General features: G+C 34.9%; 1 protein-coding gene across 3 annotated transcripts in view; it reads left to right on the top strand.

Annotated features, from left to right (window-relative positions):
• LOC145673403 (uncharacterized) overlaps positions 1-14,884 on the top strand; it is a 501,393-nt gene that overhangs the window by 406,895 nt on the left and 79,614 nt on the right. For all 3 annotated transcript variants that reach the window (XM_081743070.1, XM_081743067.1, XM_081743068.1), the window contains exon 25: positions 9,214-9,286. In XM_081743070.1, the coding sequence (XP_081599196.1) occupies positions 9,214-9,286 (73 nt within the window). The remainder of the gene's footprint in view (positions 1-9,213; positions 9,287-14,884) is intronic.

Here is a 14,884-nt window from a genome sequence, read left to right as displayed (position 1 = left end):
TGGCCTCTTGCCGTCTGCACGAGTGTTTTTAAGCGAAGTGTTTTAAAATCAAATAATGGGCCTGATTTGTGCATTTACAATTATCATAAGATTTTCTTTTCTTTTTAATGTAACTGTTTTTCGTTTGTATAGCCTATGTGTAATTACCCAAATGTAGTGTTGAGATATCCGATATACCCATTCTTAGATAGCTCTCAAACAATGTTAATTAAATCTAGTTATTTTGTTATCTGCAAAAATTTAAATTTATAATATGTAACAATATCATATAATTACATTGTTAATATATGTTAATTGTCAATGCAATTTACAATTCTATTGATTTTAATATTAGTTAACAATGTATTATTTCTGTTAAGAGTTTAAAATTGTCACAACAATGGGCATATATTTTGAATTTTAATGAAAAATGAAAACATGATTCTTGATTGGTAGAGATAACAAATTATGTTATGTTATCTATGATTTCAGTTGGAATAGTAGTCTGAAGAAGGAAGTGATATACTTCCGAAACTGTAACATTTCTCGTTAATTTATAATAAAGAATACAGACAGCCTTGTAAGAAAGTTATGTTTAATTTGTGTTTAAGATGGACACAAGGCCTTTTTATAAAAATATCTATGTAGGCCTACATCTGTGATAACATCGATTGCATTGCTTCTTTCAGATCTTTCAGTATTTGCTACTTTTAAACAATTCGAGTCTCTCAAACTCATTGAATGTTTCTAACACTTCGAGTGTTTCAAACGTTTCGATAGTCTCAAACATTTCGATAGTCTCAAACATTTCGAGAGTCTCAAACATTTCGAGAGTCGCAAACAATTCAAGAGTCTCAAACGTTTCGCGAGTCTCAAACAATTCGAGTCTCGAAAGTTCGATAATTCGATAAAATTAAAATTCTTTATCGACGAAACGATTTGGAAATTTTATGGAATTGTTATCGATTACTCGATTATCAGAACAGCCCTAGCGGCGCTGATTTCTGTATAACTTTATAGGGGGTTGTTCGATTATGTGTCTTTTGTTGTTAGATAGTGTAACATACGTGTTTAATAATTTGAGTAAAGTAACGCATCATCACTGGCCAGGCATCCCCCAATTTTATATAAGAGAGTAATAAGCGAAAATTAAGTCCCCAAAAATTTTAACACTGGTTCAGCTAATTTAATTCACAATCAGCGTTGCACCGATTTAAATCACAGTTGCTGTTCACATGCTGAAAACTACTTTCAACATTCAACAAGCATTCAAACGTTTAACACATAAAAATCAAAATAATATAACGATTTCTCGAACAAATCTAATTAAGGGGTTGAATGACAAACAATATATGACTGTAGGTACTTATTATTGTGAATTAAATATTGAACACAACAACCTTATACAAGCAACATTTAACAAGTAAATTAAATAGAATATAATATCGAACTACTCCAAGCGTTAAATACTCATTACGTAGACATGAAACGAATCTCGTAGAGATTATTTATAAGATACAGTACAATTGAAATGATCGTTAGGAATGTGTGTGGCATGGGCGGAGTGAGGAATTGTCTGCTGGGGGGCAGACCTTTTGTCTGTTGGGGAGCAAGGTAAACACAAATGAGAATTGAAGGATCTTATAATTGGCATTTTTATTTTTTGTCAAAAAGTTGGGGCAATCCCCTATGCCTTCCCATAAATCCGCCCATGGTGTGTGGTATTCCAGTCATAAGGCAGAGGTAGCTTTAAAGTAGCTTTTCTCTCATTTTCGCCAGCGTCTTACTCGGAAATTATACGCTCTATGATATATGTTTATATTAGAATCGAGGAACAGGTGACTGAAACGTGTTCTGTCAGCTGAGGTTCGACTACATCCTCATGACACAGGTCCTTGCTAGTATGCTCATGACGTGGTCATTTAATGACATGATTTATGAGCTTACTGACAGGAAAGTAGAACCCAAACTTGAGAAAATCAGGAAAAAAAATGTGAAATCAACTTTTATGTTGTAGGCTATATTATAGATTTGCAAGAAGTTATATGAAAATTTATTTCTCCTTGAATAGCATATGCGTGATAAAAACAATGTTACTGAATGAGAATCAATCCCTTAAGGTTAAATATTGGGAAATTATTTACAAATATTATTTCGTAAGCTAACAAAGCACGAAGTTCAATAATACCTTCAATCACGACAGCATATTTGTAAATAACTAGGTTTTGTAAATAATTTTACAGAACTACATAACAAGATCACCACATCAGGATGAATAAATTAATGTAGCGATTTTCCTTAAGACGTCAATATAGATACGTCACTTGAAAAAATAGCTTTCTGGAGAACAAAAATTAAAAGTCAATTCTTAGTGCTGGTTAGTGCTACAAGCACAACATTACTGCTTCCAAGTACAAAAAGTTGTTACTAACATTGTAATTCTAGCACTAAGGAGTACTAACATAGCACTAACGCCTGACACCATTTTTGTTTATTTATAAAAGTGACAATTTTGTCTTGATGTCATTCTAGAATCCCAATGTAGTGTGTTAATAACTTTCTGTACGTAGGAGTAGTAAAGTTATGGTGGTATCACTAACAAACACTAATGTAGCACTAAGGATACACACCCTTTTCGTTCTTCGTAAAGCATATTTCTAAAAGTGACAATTTTTTCTTGAGGTAATGCCAGAATAGGAGATATTTGTTAATAATTTTCCATACGTGGGAGCATTGACGTTATGTTTGTAGATCCAGTCAGTACTAACATAGCATTAACGATTAATATCATGTTTGTTACCGTTATTGAACACGAGATAAAACATAGGCATGCGATGTCTATTTTCTTTCTAACAATTCCTCAGGAAATGACGGAAATAATTCACAACCCTTTTCCCTTGTATATACAATGATCTTGACTTTATCTTCAGTCAATGCAGCTTATTATATTTATGCTTTTGTCGTTGGCAACTAAATGCTACTGAGCTCTTGACAAGAGAGTTCGAATTACAAATACTCCCACTTCTGTCAGTTGACGTGAAACTGGCGTCGTGCGTCGGAAGTATTAGGAGCAGCTTGCTCTAAAGTCTCTCGTGTTTGGAAAAAGGCATGATGTTTGATTCTTGTTTCATGTGTTAAAAACGGGAAATATTACGTCACAAAATACATCGGAGAACATGTTACATCGATCACGAGGAATCTTCGATGTGACTGTTCCTGATTCTTCCGATCTTTCGCCAAAGCATTTCGTTACTTTTTGCCTACTTTCGATCCACCTTGAAATCACTGCATATCTGAGAATTCTGTTGAGAGCATGTCTGCCTGTAGGGGGTATCTTGCACATTGATGACATATTCATTTTTGGATTGCGTATGTTACAACTTCCTTTACGCTAATATGGACTGGCATTCTACGATTTCTCGAATTCGAAATAGGGCTTGTTCAAATTTAACTTTCCCATGATTTTAGACAAGCCTAGCTCTGAAAGTATGCACTCATACCCACAGGTGTATAAGAAACTTTTTCTGTTATTTTGATGTGAGGAATCGTCTTTTCCGGTTTTGTCGGGGTATAATTCATTAACACCCTTTCTATATATATACACATTATATATACCGGGCGAAAAGTGCATAGTTTCAGAGATAAAGCTATCCAAAATAGCGAAAACGCCAAATTTCAACTGGTCCTATATCGAATTCCAGAACCTTTGGATGTTGGTCCTTATCAGTGTAAAGGAAGCCACGCATATACAATCCAGAAGTGCATATTTCGTCAATCTTTAATAGGTATATAAGGTATTCCTTACAGTGTGTAATTCTCAAATACGCTCTCAAAAGGGTTTTCAGATATACCCTCATTTCAAGGAGGATCCAAAGTAGGCAGGAGTAAAGCCCTGACAACAATGGACATCCAATACTTCGGAAGGAAGTCGGAAGTGTTAGGAACCGGCAACTCCATGCTTTTTTTTTTTTTTTTTTTTTGTGCGTTCGAAATAATGTGCTATGCAATGTATTTCGTCACGATATATTTCACGTTTTCTTCACTTATAAGCGTGAAAGAAAACATTGCAGCACGCATTTTCCCGAGTATGAAAAACTGTGCAGCTGATGATCCTTAACACTTCCGACATCGCTCCAAAGGATTCTGTGTTCACTGCTATCAAGGCTTATTGTTTGCCTACTTTGGACCAATCATAAAGTCAGAGCATATCTCAAAATTCGGGTGATGGTATGTCTGGGAATTTCACCCCGTTTGGAATACTCTGTATACTCACTGAAAATTAATGAAATATGCATTTTTGGATTGCGTATGAGTGACTTCCTTTACGCTGATAAGGACCACCATCCACAGTTTATGGAATTCGAAATAGGGCCTGTTGAAATTAGGTTTTTTCACGATTTTGGACAATCCTAGCTCTGAAATTATGTACTTTTCCGCACAGATCCATATGAACTCTTTCTCTTATTTTTATGTGAAGAATCACCTCTTAAAGTTTGTCTTGTATATATGCATCTTCTAACCTGAATACAGTCACGATACTGTAATGTCTAATTGTTTATTTTTCTATATTTACATATATTACTTCGAACTGAAGATGATAAAAATACAATTTTCTGTGATTGCTAATTGTATCTTTTTATATCTCTCGTATCTGTGTTTGATGACAATCGTCAGATCTGAAAATATCTCAATAAATTATTAACTTTGATCTAGTTTTCTGTACGTGTCTCTTTATTACCAAGTCCAGTTGTAATAAACAGAAACGTCTGAAAATCTATTTTATTTGCTGCAATTACTTCCATCTGTTTTTATTTATCTTATTTCTTAACACTTCCGCGCCTGGGCTTATTTCAGTTTACTACCAGTTCAGTGATTTTTTTTTTTTTTAATTTGGGTATCAACTAGTAAAAACAAGGATTAAGGTACGAATTCGTGCCAAATAAACCTTTAAATATTCGAGTTGATGACTAGTACAACATTTATGAAATCAAAATCGCCACATCTGAAAATATTAATGATACCAATCGTTAGTACTAGCTACTGTTCTTATGTATAGGAAGTCATTAACAAGTTAAAGTGAAGGTTCCGCCTTGCAGTCAAGCCAAAATCTGCAACTTTTACAAATAGTCTCTGGGGAGAACAAAAACCTGTCAATCGTTAGTCCTGATTACTGCTACAAGCACAACGTTAGTGTTCCTACGTACGGAATATTATTAACAAAATAAAGCGGCGATTCTGGCTTGAGGTAATGCCAAAGTCGTCATTTTCACCAATATGCTTTGCCGAAAACAAGATAGGTGTGAATCGTTAGTGCTGTTTACTGCCACAACCACAACATTAATGCTCTTATGCACGGAAAGATATTAATAAATTAATGTAGTGATTTTTCTTAGATGTCAATCTAGATACGTCATTTGAAAAAAATAGCTTTCTGGAGAATAAAAATTAAAGTCACTCGTTAATGCTGGTTAATGCTACAAGTACAACATTACTGCTTCCAAGTACAAAAAGTTGCTACTAACATTGTAATTCTAGCACTAAGGAGTACTAACATAGCACTAACACCTGACACCATTTTTGTTTTTCTTAAAATTTATTTATAAAAGTGACAATTTTGTCTTGATGTCAGGCCACAATCCCAATGTAATGTGTTAATAACTTTCTGTATGTAGGAGTACTAACGTTGTGGTGGTATCACTAACAAACACTAACGTAGCACTAAGAATACATACCCTTTTTGTTCATCGTAAAGCATATTTCTAAAAGTGACGATATTTTCTTGAGGTAATGCCAGAATAGGAGATATTTGTTAATAATTTTCGATACGTAGGAGCATTGACGTTGTGTTTGTAGCTCCACTCAGTACTAACATAGCATTAACAATTAAAACCATTTTCGTTTTCCGTACAGCTTATTTCTAAATGTGACGATTTTAGATTAACTTCAGGTGATAATCCTACATTTATTTGCTAATTATTTTCCCTACTTAGGACCACTAACGTTGTGCTTGTAGCACTCAGCAGCAGTAATGTAGCACTAACGACTGACGCTCTTTAAGTTTTCCACAAAGCACATTTGCAGAAGTCGAGGTTTTGGTTTTTATGTCCAACCAGTGAAACTACATTAACTTTGTGTAGGTAGGAGCAGTAACGTTAGTAGCACAATGCAACTCAGTTTAAATTAACATCACAGCATGCAAGACGTTAACAATTTCACCGTTAAATATCAGGGAAAGTATGTTATATTTCTAGGTGCTAGTCCAAACATACTTTCCATACAACCGACTGCTACTCGCAGAAGTTAACTGAGAGGTACATATAAAAGATCAGACCTACACTGACTGAGTTACCACATCTCCATGTAAGACTTGGTCTAGAGGCTCACTGATCCTAGTTACCAAGAGTCCAATTTGGGCGTAGTATTGACACATGACGATGACAATCACGCCAATTAATAATGTTTAAAATTCAACTTTGTTTATGGCGATCACTTGCATTTACCTAGATTTAAATATCATATTAATAGTACCATCATATTAGCCTTGGTGCATAAACATGGGATGTTAAACTGAAAAAGAGTGAGATATATATTTTTTTAAATTTTGGGTTTAACGTCCCGTTCAGCAGCGAGGCTATATGAGACGTGGACCTTCCGATTAACGTGGAATCCGAACCACATGAGCTTCCGTCGGGAATCGAACCCGGGCCTCCCACGCCAAAGGCGCGTACGCTAATCGCTTAGCCATGGAGGAGCTCTAAAAGAGAGTGAGAGAGACATTTAACGATTACAATATGGAACATGATGTAATTTAATCGTATTGTTTGTGTTTTTAGGAATATCAGAAATCAGCAAAAAAGAAGTTGATATTTTATTTGAAGTAACAATACCTTTTTCATATCACGTAAACGAGAAAGTTGTCAGTTCGAAATACAATTGTATATCGCCAGAAAAGACTACCATTATTCACTTGCCTTTATTTCACATCACATTTATAAATTGCAAACGTCTCCGTGCGTCACGCTAATAGACGTCATTCCTGCTCTATCCTTTGCCTGTTTCGCGCTAATAAATATCGCTAGTGAAGACAATTTGCCGATTTAAACTTATCGTGACGATTTAATTTGACTTTTTTTGTAAAGAGAACATTATCGATTGAATTATTTCAAAATAGGACAAGAGCTGGATTTGAGTAACTTAAATTAAAAGTACAAATCGCAGAGCAAAGCAACGTTTATTTAAAAATAACAAATGTGTAACAGTTTCGCCAACTAATTGAACGTATGACTTTGTCAGACACTGTCTTAACCTGTTGACAGTGTTTGATGAAGCCCATATGTTCAGTTTGTTGGATAAACTGTTACACATTTGTTTTTTTTTTTTTAAATAATCGTTGCTTTGCTCAGCGATCTGTATTTTGAGCTTGCTATTTAAGATAGCAAAGCTTTTATGAACCAGTTAGTTATTAGGTTTAAGGATTAAAGTTTCTGTATCCTCACGTTGATTGGTGGACAAACAAATATAATAAAGAAATTAGAAGCAAATTATAAATAAATAATTACATGCAAAGGATTAGGTCTTTTAATTAAGCCATTTTAACTTACAGTACACATGGGCCCAAGTCTCGGATTCAACAACTAGCACTGGTACAAATGCCGGGGTGGGGAGTGGGGAATGAAGGTGACAGATCCCTTCCAATCTTGGAAGTGGGGAGACTGTCCCCCCAATAATCCGATTTAAAATGTATTTTGGCGAAAGACTTGATGATTTGTGTCTGGTTGCTGCAAAGAAAAGTGAGATGAAATTGATCTTCCCCAGAATACTAAGCCTCAAATTTTCCCGACTCCCAATGTTGAAGACAATTCTTCTACAGCATTGTTTTTCAACTTCATAAATGTTTCGCAAACCCATCGCCAAAAAAAATAAATAAATAAAAAATAAATAAATAAAATAAAATAAAATAAAAATTTCGAACTGTTTTGCTCGTCCCCCCAATGTTGAAGACAAATTTGCGCCGCTAATATGAATCAGAGTACTTAGTTGAAAATGTGAGCAAGTTCGATAGAGTAAATACAAAACAAAATACAGACATCAATGAAAATATTCTTATTTCTGGTTTGTGTAAGATCTATGGCTTTTAATTTTTTTCACATTTCTCTTAAGTTATTTAATGTATGAAAATCGATCTAGCGGCAGACGCAGGAAGTTAGGTAATTGGAGAACCATTTTGAGCAGAAAGTGGAAAATGCTATTTGGTACGATGAAGGACAAAACCGGGGTGAGTTTTGGTGGCTTAGTGATAGAACTCTCAGTTCTGGTGCATGGAGTCCCTGGTTCGATCTCAGCTCGTCTAAAGTGGTTCGATCTTACCTCCTACTTTCTTCATTTCAGCACTTTATTCATTGTCATCACCACCGTCTCCATTAGCCTCGGAGCATATGTAATTGTGTGACGGTAAACTCAATACAAAACGGTCGTTTCCCAATTCCCTTACCCAGAATCCACCTAATGTAAAAATTGTACTTCAAGGCTGAGAACTAAACACACACCTAATACCATACCATACTACTTTGCGTAACGACCCTGAGTCTCTCCCGCCCGCCTATCGACGAACGCGGGTCAGCGCACCGAGTCGTCTTATTGCTAAGCGGCGTATCGGAAACTTTCTAGACCTAGTAACCATCACGTCTTTTATTCACGTGGCTTCCCAATTTGCCTCACGACGCTAGGTGGACACCAAAAATTGGAAAGCAGCGGTCGGGAATCGAATCCCGGACCACGCAGGACATGATTTCAACGCTGTAACCACTAGACTACGGTGTTCCACACATCTAATACCGAACGAATAAAATTCGCCCTCAATATATTTAATCATAACCTGTTTTTAAATTTTAAAAAATGGTCATTAGAGGAAGGCAAGGAAGTAAATAACATTTTTACAGTAACTGTTTGATTTCGCCTCAACGATATATTTACAACAGGATTTATTTCTAAATCAATTGTAGTATATATTCATAACAACTCAAGTCTTTATTTTCTTTAGAGGATGTTCATAATTTTTACTCGTATAAAAGAACTTTCCACCCAGTTTAATACAAGTATAGCATTTAGATCTCCTCTACCTACTATAACTTTTTTCTACGTTTGCCATTCAATCAATATCAATACATATTCATTTTTTATTATTTTCAAAAATATGTCAGATTAAGTGCATTACCCTTATTTGTAAATTTTCAGGTGAAAGCAAGAAACACAGAAGTTCCAGAAGACGGAGAAATAGCTAGTGTCAGGGCTATTACGCAAGAAGGAAGTAAGTTATTTTAAACTTTGTCTACTAATTTAGATCTCATCTTATGTAATAATACATACAGTCGTTTTAAAAATAACGATGCACAAATCAGTAGTTTAAAGTCTCAGTCTGTACGGTTTTCAAAAGTTTTGTATTTTGAAAATAAATTGCGTGGCATATCTTTTATTTCTCTTGACCATACAGCAATATATGTGACCTTACTAGACATGCCTCAGGATTACATGTAAGTTTATACAATGATCACATTTAAGAAACAGACGATGAAACATTTCGTAAGTACATATTTTTGACTCTTTCGCAAGAATCTAGCAGCTCATTATTATGTCAAAATTTACTCTGTAATTAATAAGTGAGTGTTAGAAACTTAGAGCACTGTATAATACAAAATCTATTTCTGTAGTTTTTGACGAAATAATGGAATGAAGTAAGCTAGCTTTCCGTTTTCCTTTATGACCATTTCACTTATATATAAAATGTTCTTTTGCTATTTGAAGTTTTCTGGTTGAACCGGAAAAGCCAAACTATAACATTTTCAAATAAATGAATCAAGACAAATAAAAATATAAAAAGGAAATAACTTTTCATGACCTCATATGTGCTCCTGTTATTTTGAAGTAATCGAAAAGGTTAATTCTTCCTCACATACATACAACTTCCAGTATTTTCTTCTAGTTCAATCTGGTTCTTGTAATATTCTCAGAGCATCAGCAAACACTATTAGAAGCGAGTGACAAAATATTTCACGCAATGAAGTAAATAACATATAGCACTTTTGCATTTACTAGACTTAACGAAAGCTCTTGACTTGGCGCATCATAAATATCTTTTAATCACAATTAAATATAATTTCAAGAGAAATATTATTGAGTAGTTTCAATCATATTTTACAAATTAACAAATTGACAATTGTTTTAGTGATTTTCGAAAGAACTCAACTATCGGATATTTGTACTGTCGTTGTCAGGGAGGATCATTAGGATTTTATTTGAGGCCTGCAGTTATTATCATTGTATACATTATATTTAGTTTCGGTAAGTAATCGAAGTTTTGTTGAGTGTTGTGCTAATAAAATACGGTTATTCACTTTAGGTCACAGCAAATTTTGGATCAGGATAGGACAAAAAGAACTTTTAGAGGTCGATCACACTAAATATGTGGAAGTCTTTTGACTAGAAACGCTTTCTGCACCAAAGGGATCAACTCAAGAATCGCTGTAGATATAGACATATTCAAGAAGAAAAGAGCTCTCGTATCTAGTAGACTTAACATTGAACTAAGGAAGAAGTTAGTCATGTGCTATATATGGAGTACTGGATTGTATAGTTTAGAGGCTTGGACATTAAGGAAGTTAGAAAAGAAGCATTTAGAGGCTTGTAAAATGTGGTGAGGAGGAAGATAAAATGGGCGGGGAAAGTCACAGATGTTCTGAAACGGTTAGAACGCTTCCAGCCTGGATCCGTCGTAGGAAAACAATGGGATCAGACACATCTTACAAAGAAAGTGTGTTCTTGATATCACCGTAGAGGAAAAGATGGAAATAAAGAAAGGAGTAGGAATAATAACACAATTGATTATTTGTAAAACAGAAGAAAATATTGAAAGTCAAAGGATGAAATCGAAGATCAAGAAACATTTCCAGATTCGAAGCTAAGAAGGGAAGAAAAGACTCATTAGTTCCTAGATCTGCTGACAGGTAGAATATTTTATAGTAATAATAATTCTTACATGATGTACAGAAAACAGTGACTGTGTCTTTTATACTACGGTAATATTCAAATGAATGTAACGATGTTTACACACTAAATGCCCGTAGATCGCTGCACCAATTTTGAAGATTATTGATACTGAATTTACCATGGTCCAACTTAGATTTCTAGTACATTTTCTGGAAAGGGAGAGAAGGGGTGAAGGGTAATATGAAAATAATCGAAAATGACCGACATTGTTATCCAGTCCGTAGTTTTCTGAGTCTCTGACTTGAATAGTGACGATTTTCATGCCGTTTTAAGTCAAAGTTCAGACCCCATGCTTAACCTAAGAGGGAAGGTATTTAAATGATATGCATAAACTTGTACTTCTCATTCAAAGATTGGGCATTCCACTTATAGTAAAACATCACAGATACTTTGATGAAGATTATTAAATACTTCATTTCAAACAGATAAACAACCGATGTTTGTACAGTTAGACCAAAATTTCAAATATTTTACGAATTGAAGTACAGCTGCCGTTTCTGTAAAAGCTAACTACAATTGTTACTCATTGTATCTGTAGGCTGAAAAGTGTTTATTCTGGAAGGTTTAGTAGTTTCAATATTTTTAAAACTATTTTTACAAAATCTAAGAATAATATTAGCTTACTAGAGAAATAGTTTCACACTGGTGCTGTTAGTGCAAAATATCTATCATATATGTGAAGGCTGAACGTTATTGTGCAAATAACTTATACATCTGCGTTATCCGTGCTAAGATATAATTTTCCCTCCAAATTTACCATTTTCCCAAACATTTACCTTTCTGACCCTCAAATTAACTTTCTCTCTTGAATTTAGCATTCTGTACTCCAAATGTACCATTATGTCTCGAAAGTTGTCTTTCTAACCTAAGCTTATCGTCCTCTAGTTTGTTTCCGTGATTTTCAATTTTTATAAAATATGTCTTTCCCAGAAATATTGTGGCCGCAACCTGTACTATAAAGCCCGCTTATGGGCACGCTGCTGTATTGGACCCTAACTAAATGTCCTCTCTCAAAGTTTTCCTAGCTACATTGAAACCTCTGGATGACAAACATCGATAGAACACGATCATTTGCCCATTAATTGAGGTGTCCGTTAGAGAGAAGTTGCAAGAAATTTAGATTATTTATGCTTTGTGAGTTTGTATATTGTTCTAAAATAAATATGATATATTAGTATATAAGTATAATTGCCAGCCAATATTGAAATACTATACTTAGAGATGTAAATGAGCGAACTTTTCAGGCGAACTTTCGTTTTCGAAAGTTCGTTTCCGAACTTTTCATAAGCAACTTTTCTCGAACTTTCCCTTTTTTTATTTACTAATTAGCGACACTCATTTTTATAATAACTTAGTCTGAACATTGTATGATGACTGTGAGCTAGCTATGTGTTATACAGTATAGTTATTTGCACCATAATGATACAAGATGGACTGACACACATTGACATTATACATGATATGGATGCTTTCCACAAAGAAAAAACTATTAAATAAAATGATTAATTTTGTATTGGTATGCGTGAGATAAAAAAAGAATTGCAAATGACTGCGTTTGGTTCGCTGTCTTCCGTATAGTAACGGGCCGACACATGTCTGCAGGCTTCAGCTAAATAAAATTTTTTGGACTTTAAACTCGGCAGAGTGACTCCGTATGTTACGGAGAATTCCCTTTGATACTTTCGGGTGTGCTAGACGTGTCAACGCCGCAACTGTGATATCATCCTCTTTCTTTTACGTGGATTGTGCAATGTGCAGCCACTGTAGTGTGTCCAGAATGGTGTGTTGAGTGAATTACGCGTATATTTTTGTGCCCCAGTCCAGTTATTAAGGTAAGTTAAATATTTGTAATTATTTGTTATTATTTTAGTTCCAAAATCACAACATCTAGAAAAACTGGTGTAACAGAGGCAAACAAGGAAAAACCTCAGTTAGGATGGTAAATTGGTAACCACCGTGGTTTGAACCCGGGATCTTCCTATTGCTAAGCCAACGTTCTGCCACTGAACCACGTTTAATAAAACTTAATTTTCACTTATTTACAGATTTCTGATGAAGACGCATTTTTTTATGATATAGACAAACACAACGTCTATGTCCAATTGCGAGCTTCGAACTCCGAATCCTTTCGACGGCGATACAAAGAATTGGTTCGCTATACCGCTGGTTCGGCTTCATTACTTTTAGTTAACTTCAAAGTTGAATTAAAAATATTATTTAAGGTACTTTGGTATAGTACTGGCCACGGGAGATACAAGGGTTTAGGAAGAAATCGGTCCTGGCCTTATTCAAGGTACCATCACAGCATTTTTCTGGTGTGACACAGGGAAGCCAGAGAAACCTCAGTCAGGATGGTCGCTACCGTAATTTGAGGCCGTGACCTTGCTACTGAGAAAGCAACGTTTACCACTGAACCATGTTTTTAAAACTTAATTTCCACTGATTTACTGATTCCTTATCAAGACGCAATTGAACGATCGCATAGACAAACAGAAACATCCACGCCCATTGCGGCACTCGAACCCGTAAACCTTTGAACGGCGGCCCAGAACCTTAGTCTACTCGACCACCGTTTAGGGTTCATTATTTTCAGTTAAAATTGATTGGCAAAGTTCGGAATACGAGAAGGACAAGATTTTAGGAAGAAATCTGCCATGGCCTCGTTCAAGGTAATCCCCCCCGAAAGCATACAAGTACCTTCTCTTGTTCAAAAATGTTCCATGGGTATACACGTAATGGCCCCCATAGGATAGCATGGTCGCTCAGGTTTTTGACTGGCAGTTGATATTGGGCTAAAGATGTCTACTGTATGGGTCAAATTTATTACATTTCGCACTTGGCTACCGATCAAACGCAATATGTGTTTCTTTCATTTTTGTCTGTTGGCACTCTCTTACTAGTAATCTTCTTTTTTGTCACCGAGGAAACCGAAATATGTTCTCCGAAATCGGAAGGGAAATTCTTTATTTTCCAATTGGTTTGTTTCTTTCTTTCAGTTTTCTGTCTGATGAAAAGAAAAGCAACGCACTCCACTATTTTTGTAAAAATAGGTATTTTCAATAGAAAACCTGAACAGAATAGTTTTCGGAACTAACTAATCCCAGTCAAAATTTCTGTTTTCTACGTGTCTTTCCGCTAGTCTCTCACGAAATCGTTTCTAGTCGGTGGAGGAGACACTGCGCGTTCCAACAACTGTCAGTTATAAAATTTGAGCGACTGCCCGATTGTGTATGCTTAGTATTCTATTATTATTATTATTATTATTATTATTATTATTATTATTATTATTATTATTATTATTATTATTATTATTATTATTATTATTATTTTCGTTGTTAATAATAATATAATAAATGTGAATTTATTTAGACCATGTCTGCTAATCTCCATGCAAAAATGCATATAAGAGATGACACTAATAAAGAAGATAATAAAGATGATAATAATTTTTGACACTAATAAAGATGATATTTTTCAAAATTTCCTGAGATATGGGACTGTCTTAAAATATTTTACAGAGGAACTATGATGACATTGTAATGGCAACGACAGTAGTATTAAGAATCGGCATATAATTTATTGATGTAACAAGTAACATTATGAAAATCTTTCCTCATAGGCTGTCAACACCAAGTAACTAAGATGCCAAATAAGAAGCATGATGTCTGGCGTCATTTTACAAAAATGAAGAAGGACTCCAGGATGTTACATCCTGTAAATATTGCAATAAAGTTTACTCCTGCAATGCAACTCGCTTGAAGAACCACTTAACAGAATGCAGAATAGCACCAGTGCACCTGAAAGAACAAACAGGGAAAACATCCAGCCCAAACTTAGCTCAGAAACAACTTTTTGGCAATAC

Source organism: Thermobia domestica, chromosome 16 (assembly GCF_964235325.1).
Source record: "Thermobia domestica chromosome 16, izTheDome1.hap1.1, whole genome shotgun sequence".
Taxonomy (NCBI): Eukaryota; Metazoa; Arthropoda; class Insecta; order Zygentoma; family Lepismatidae; genus Thermobia; species Thermobia domestica.
The sequence above is the reverse complement of the archived record's forward strand: the minus strand, read 5'-3'. Positions and strand labels throughout refer to the sequence as shown.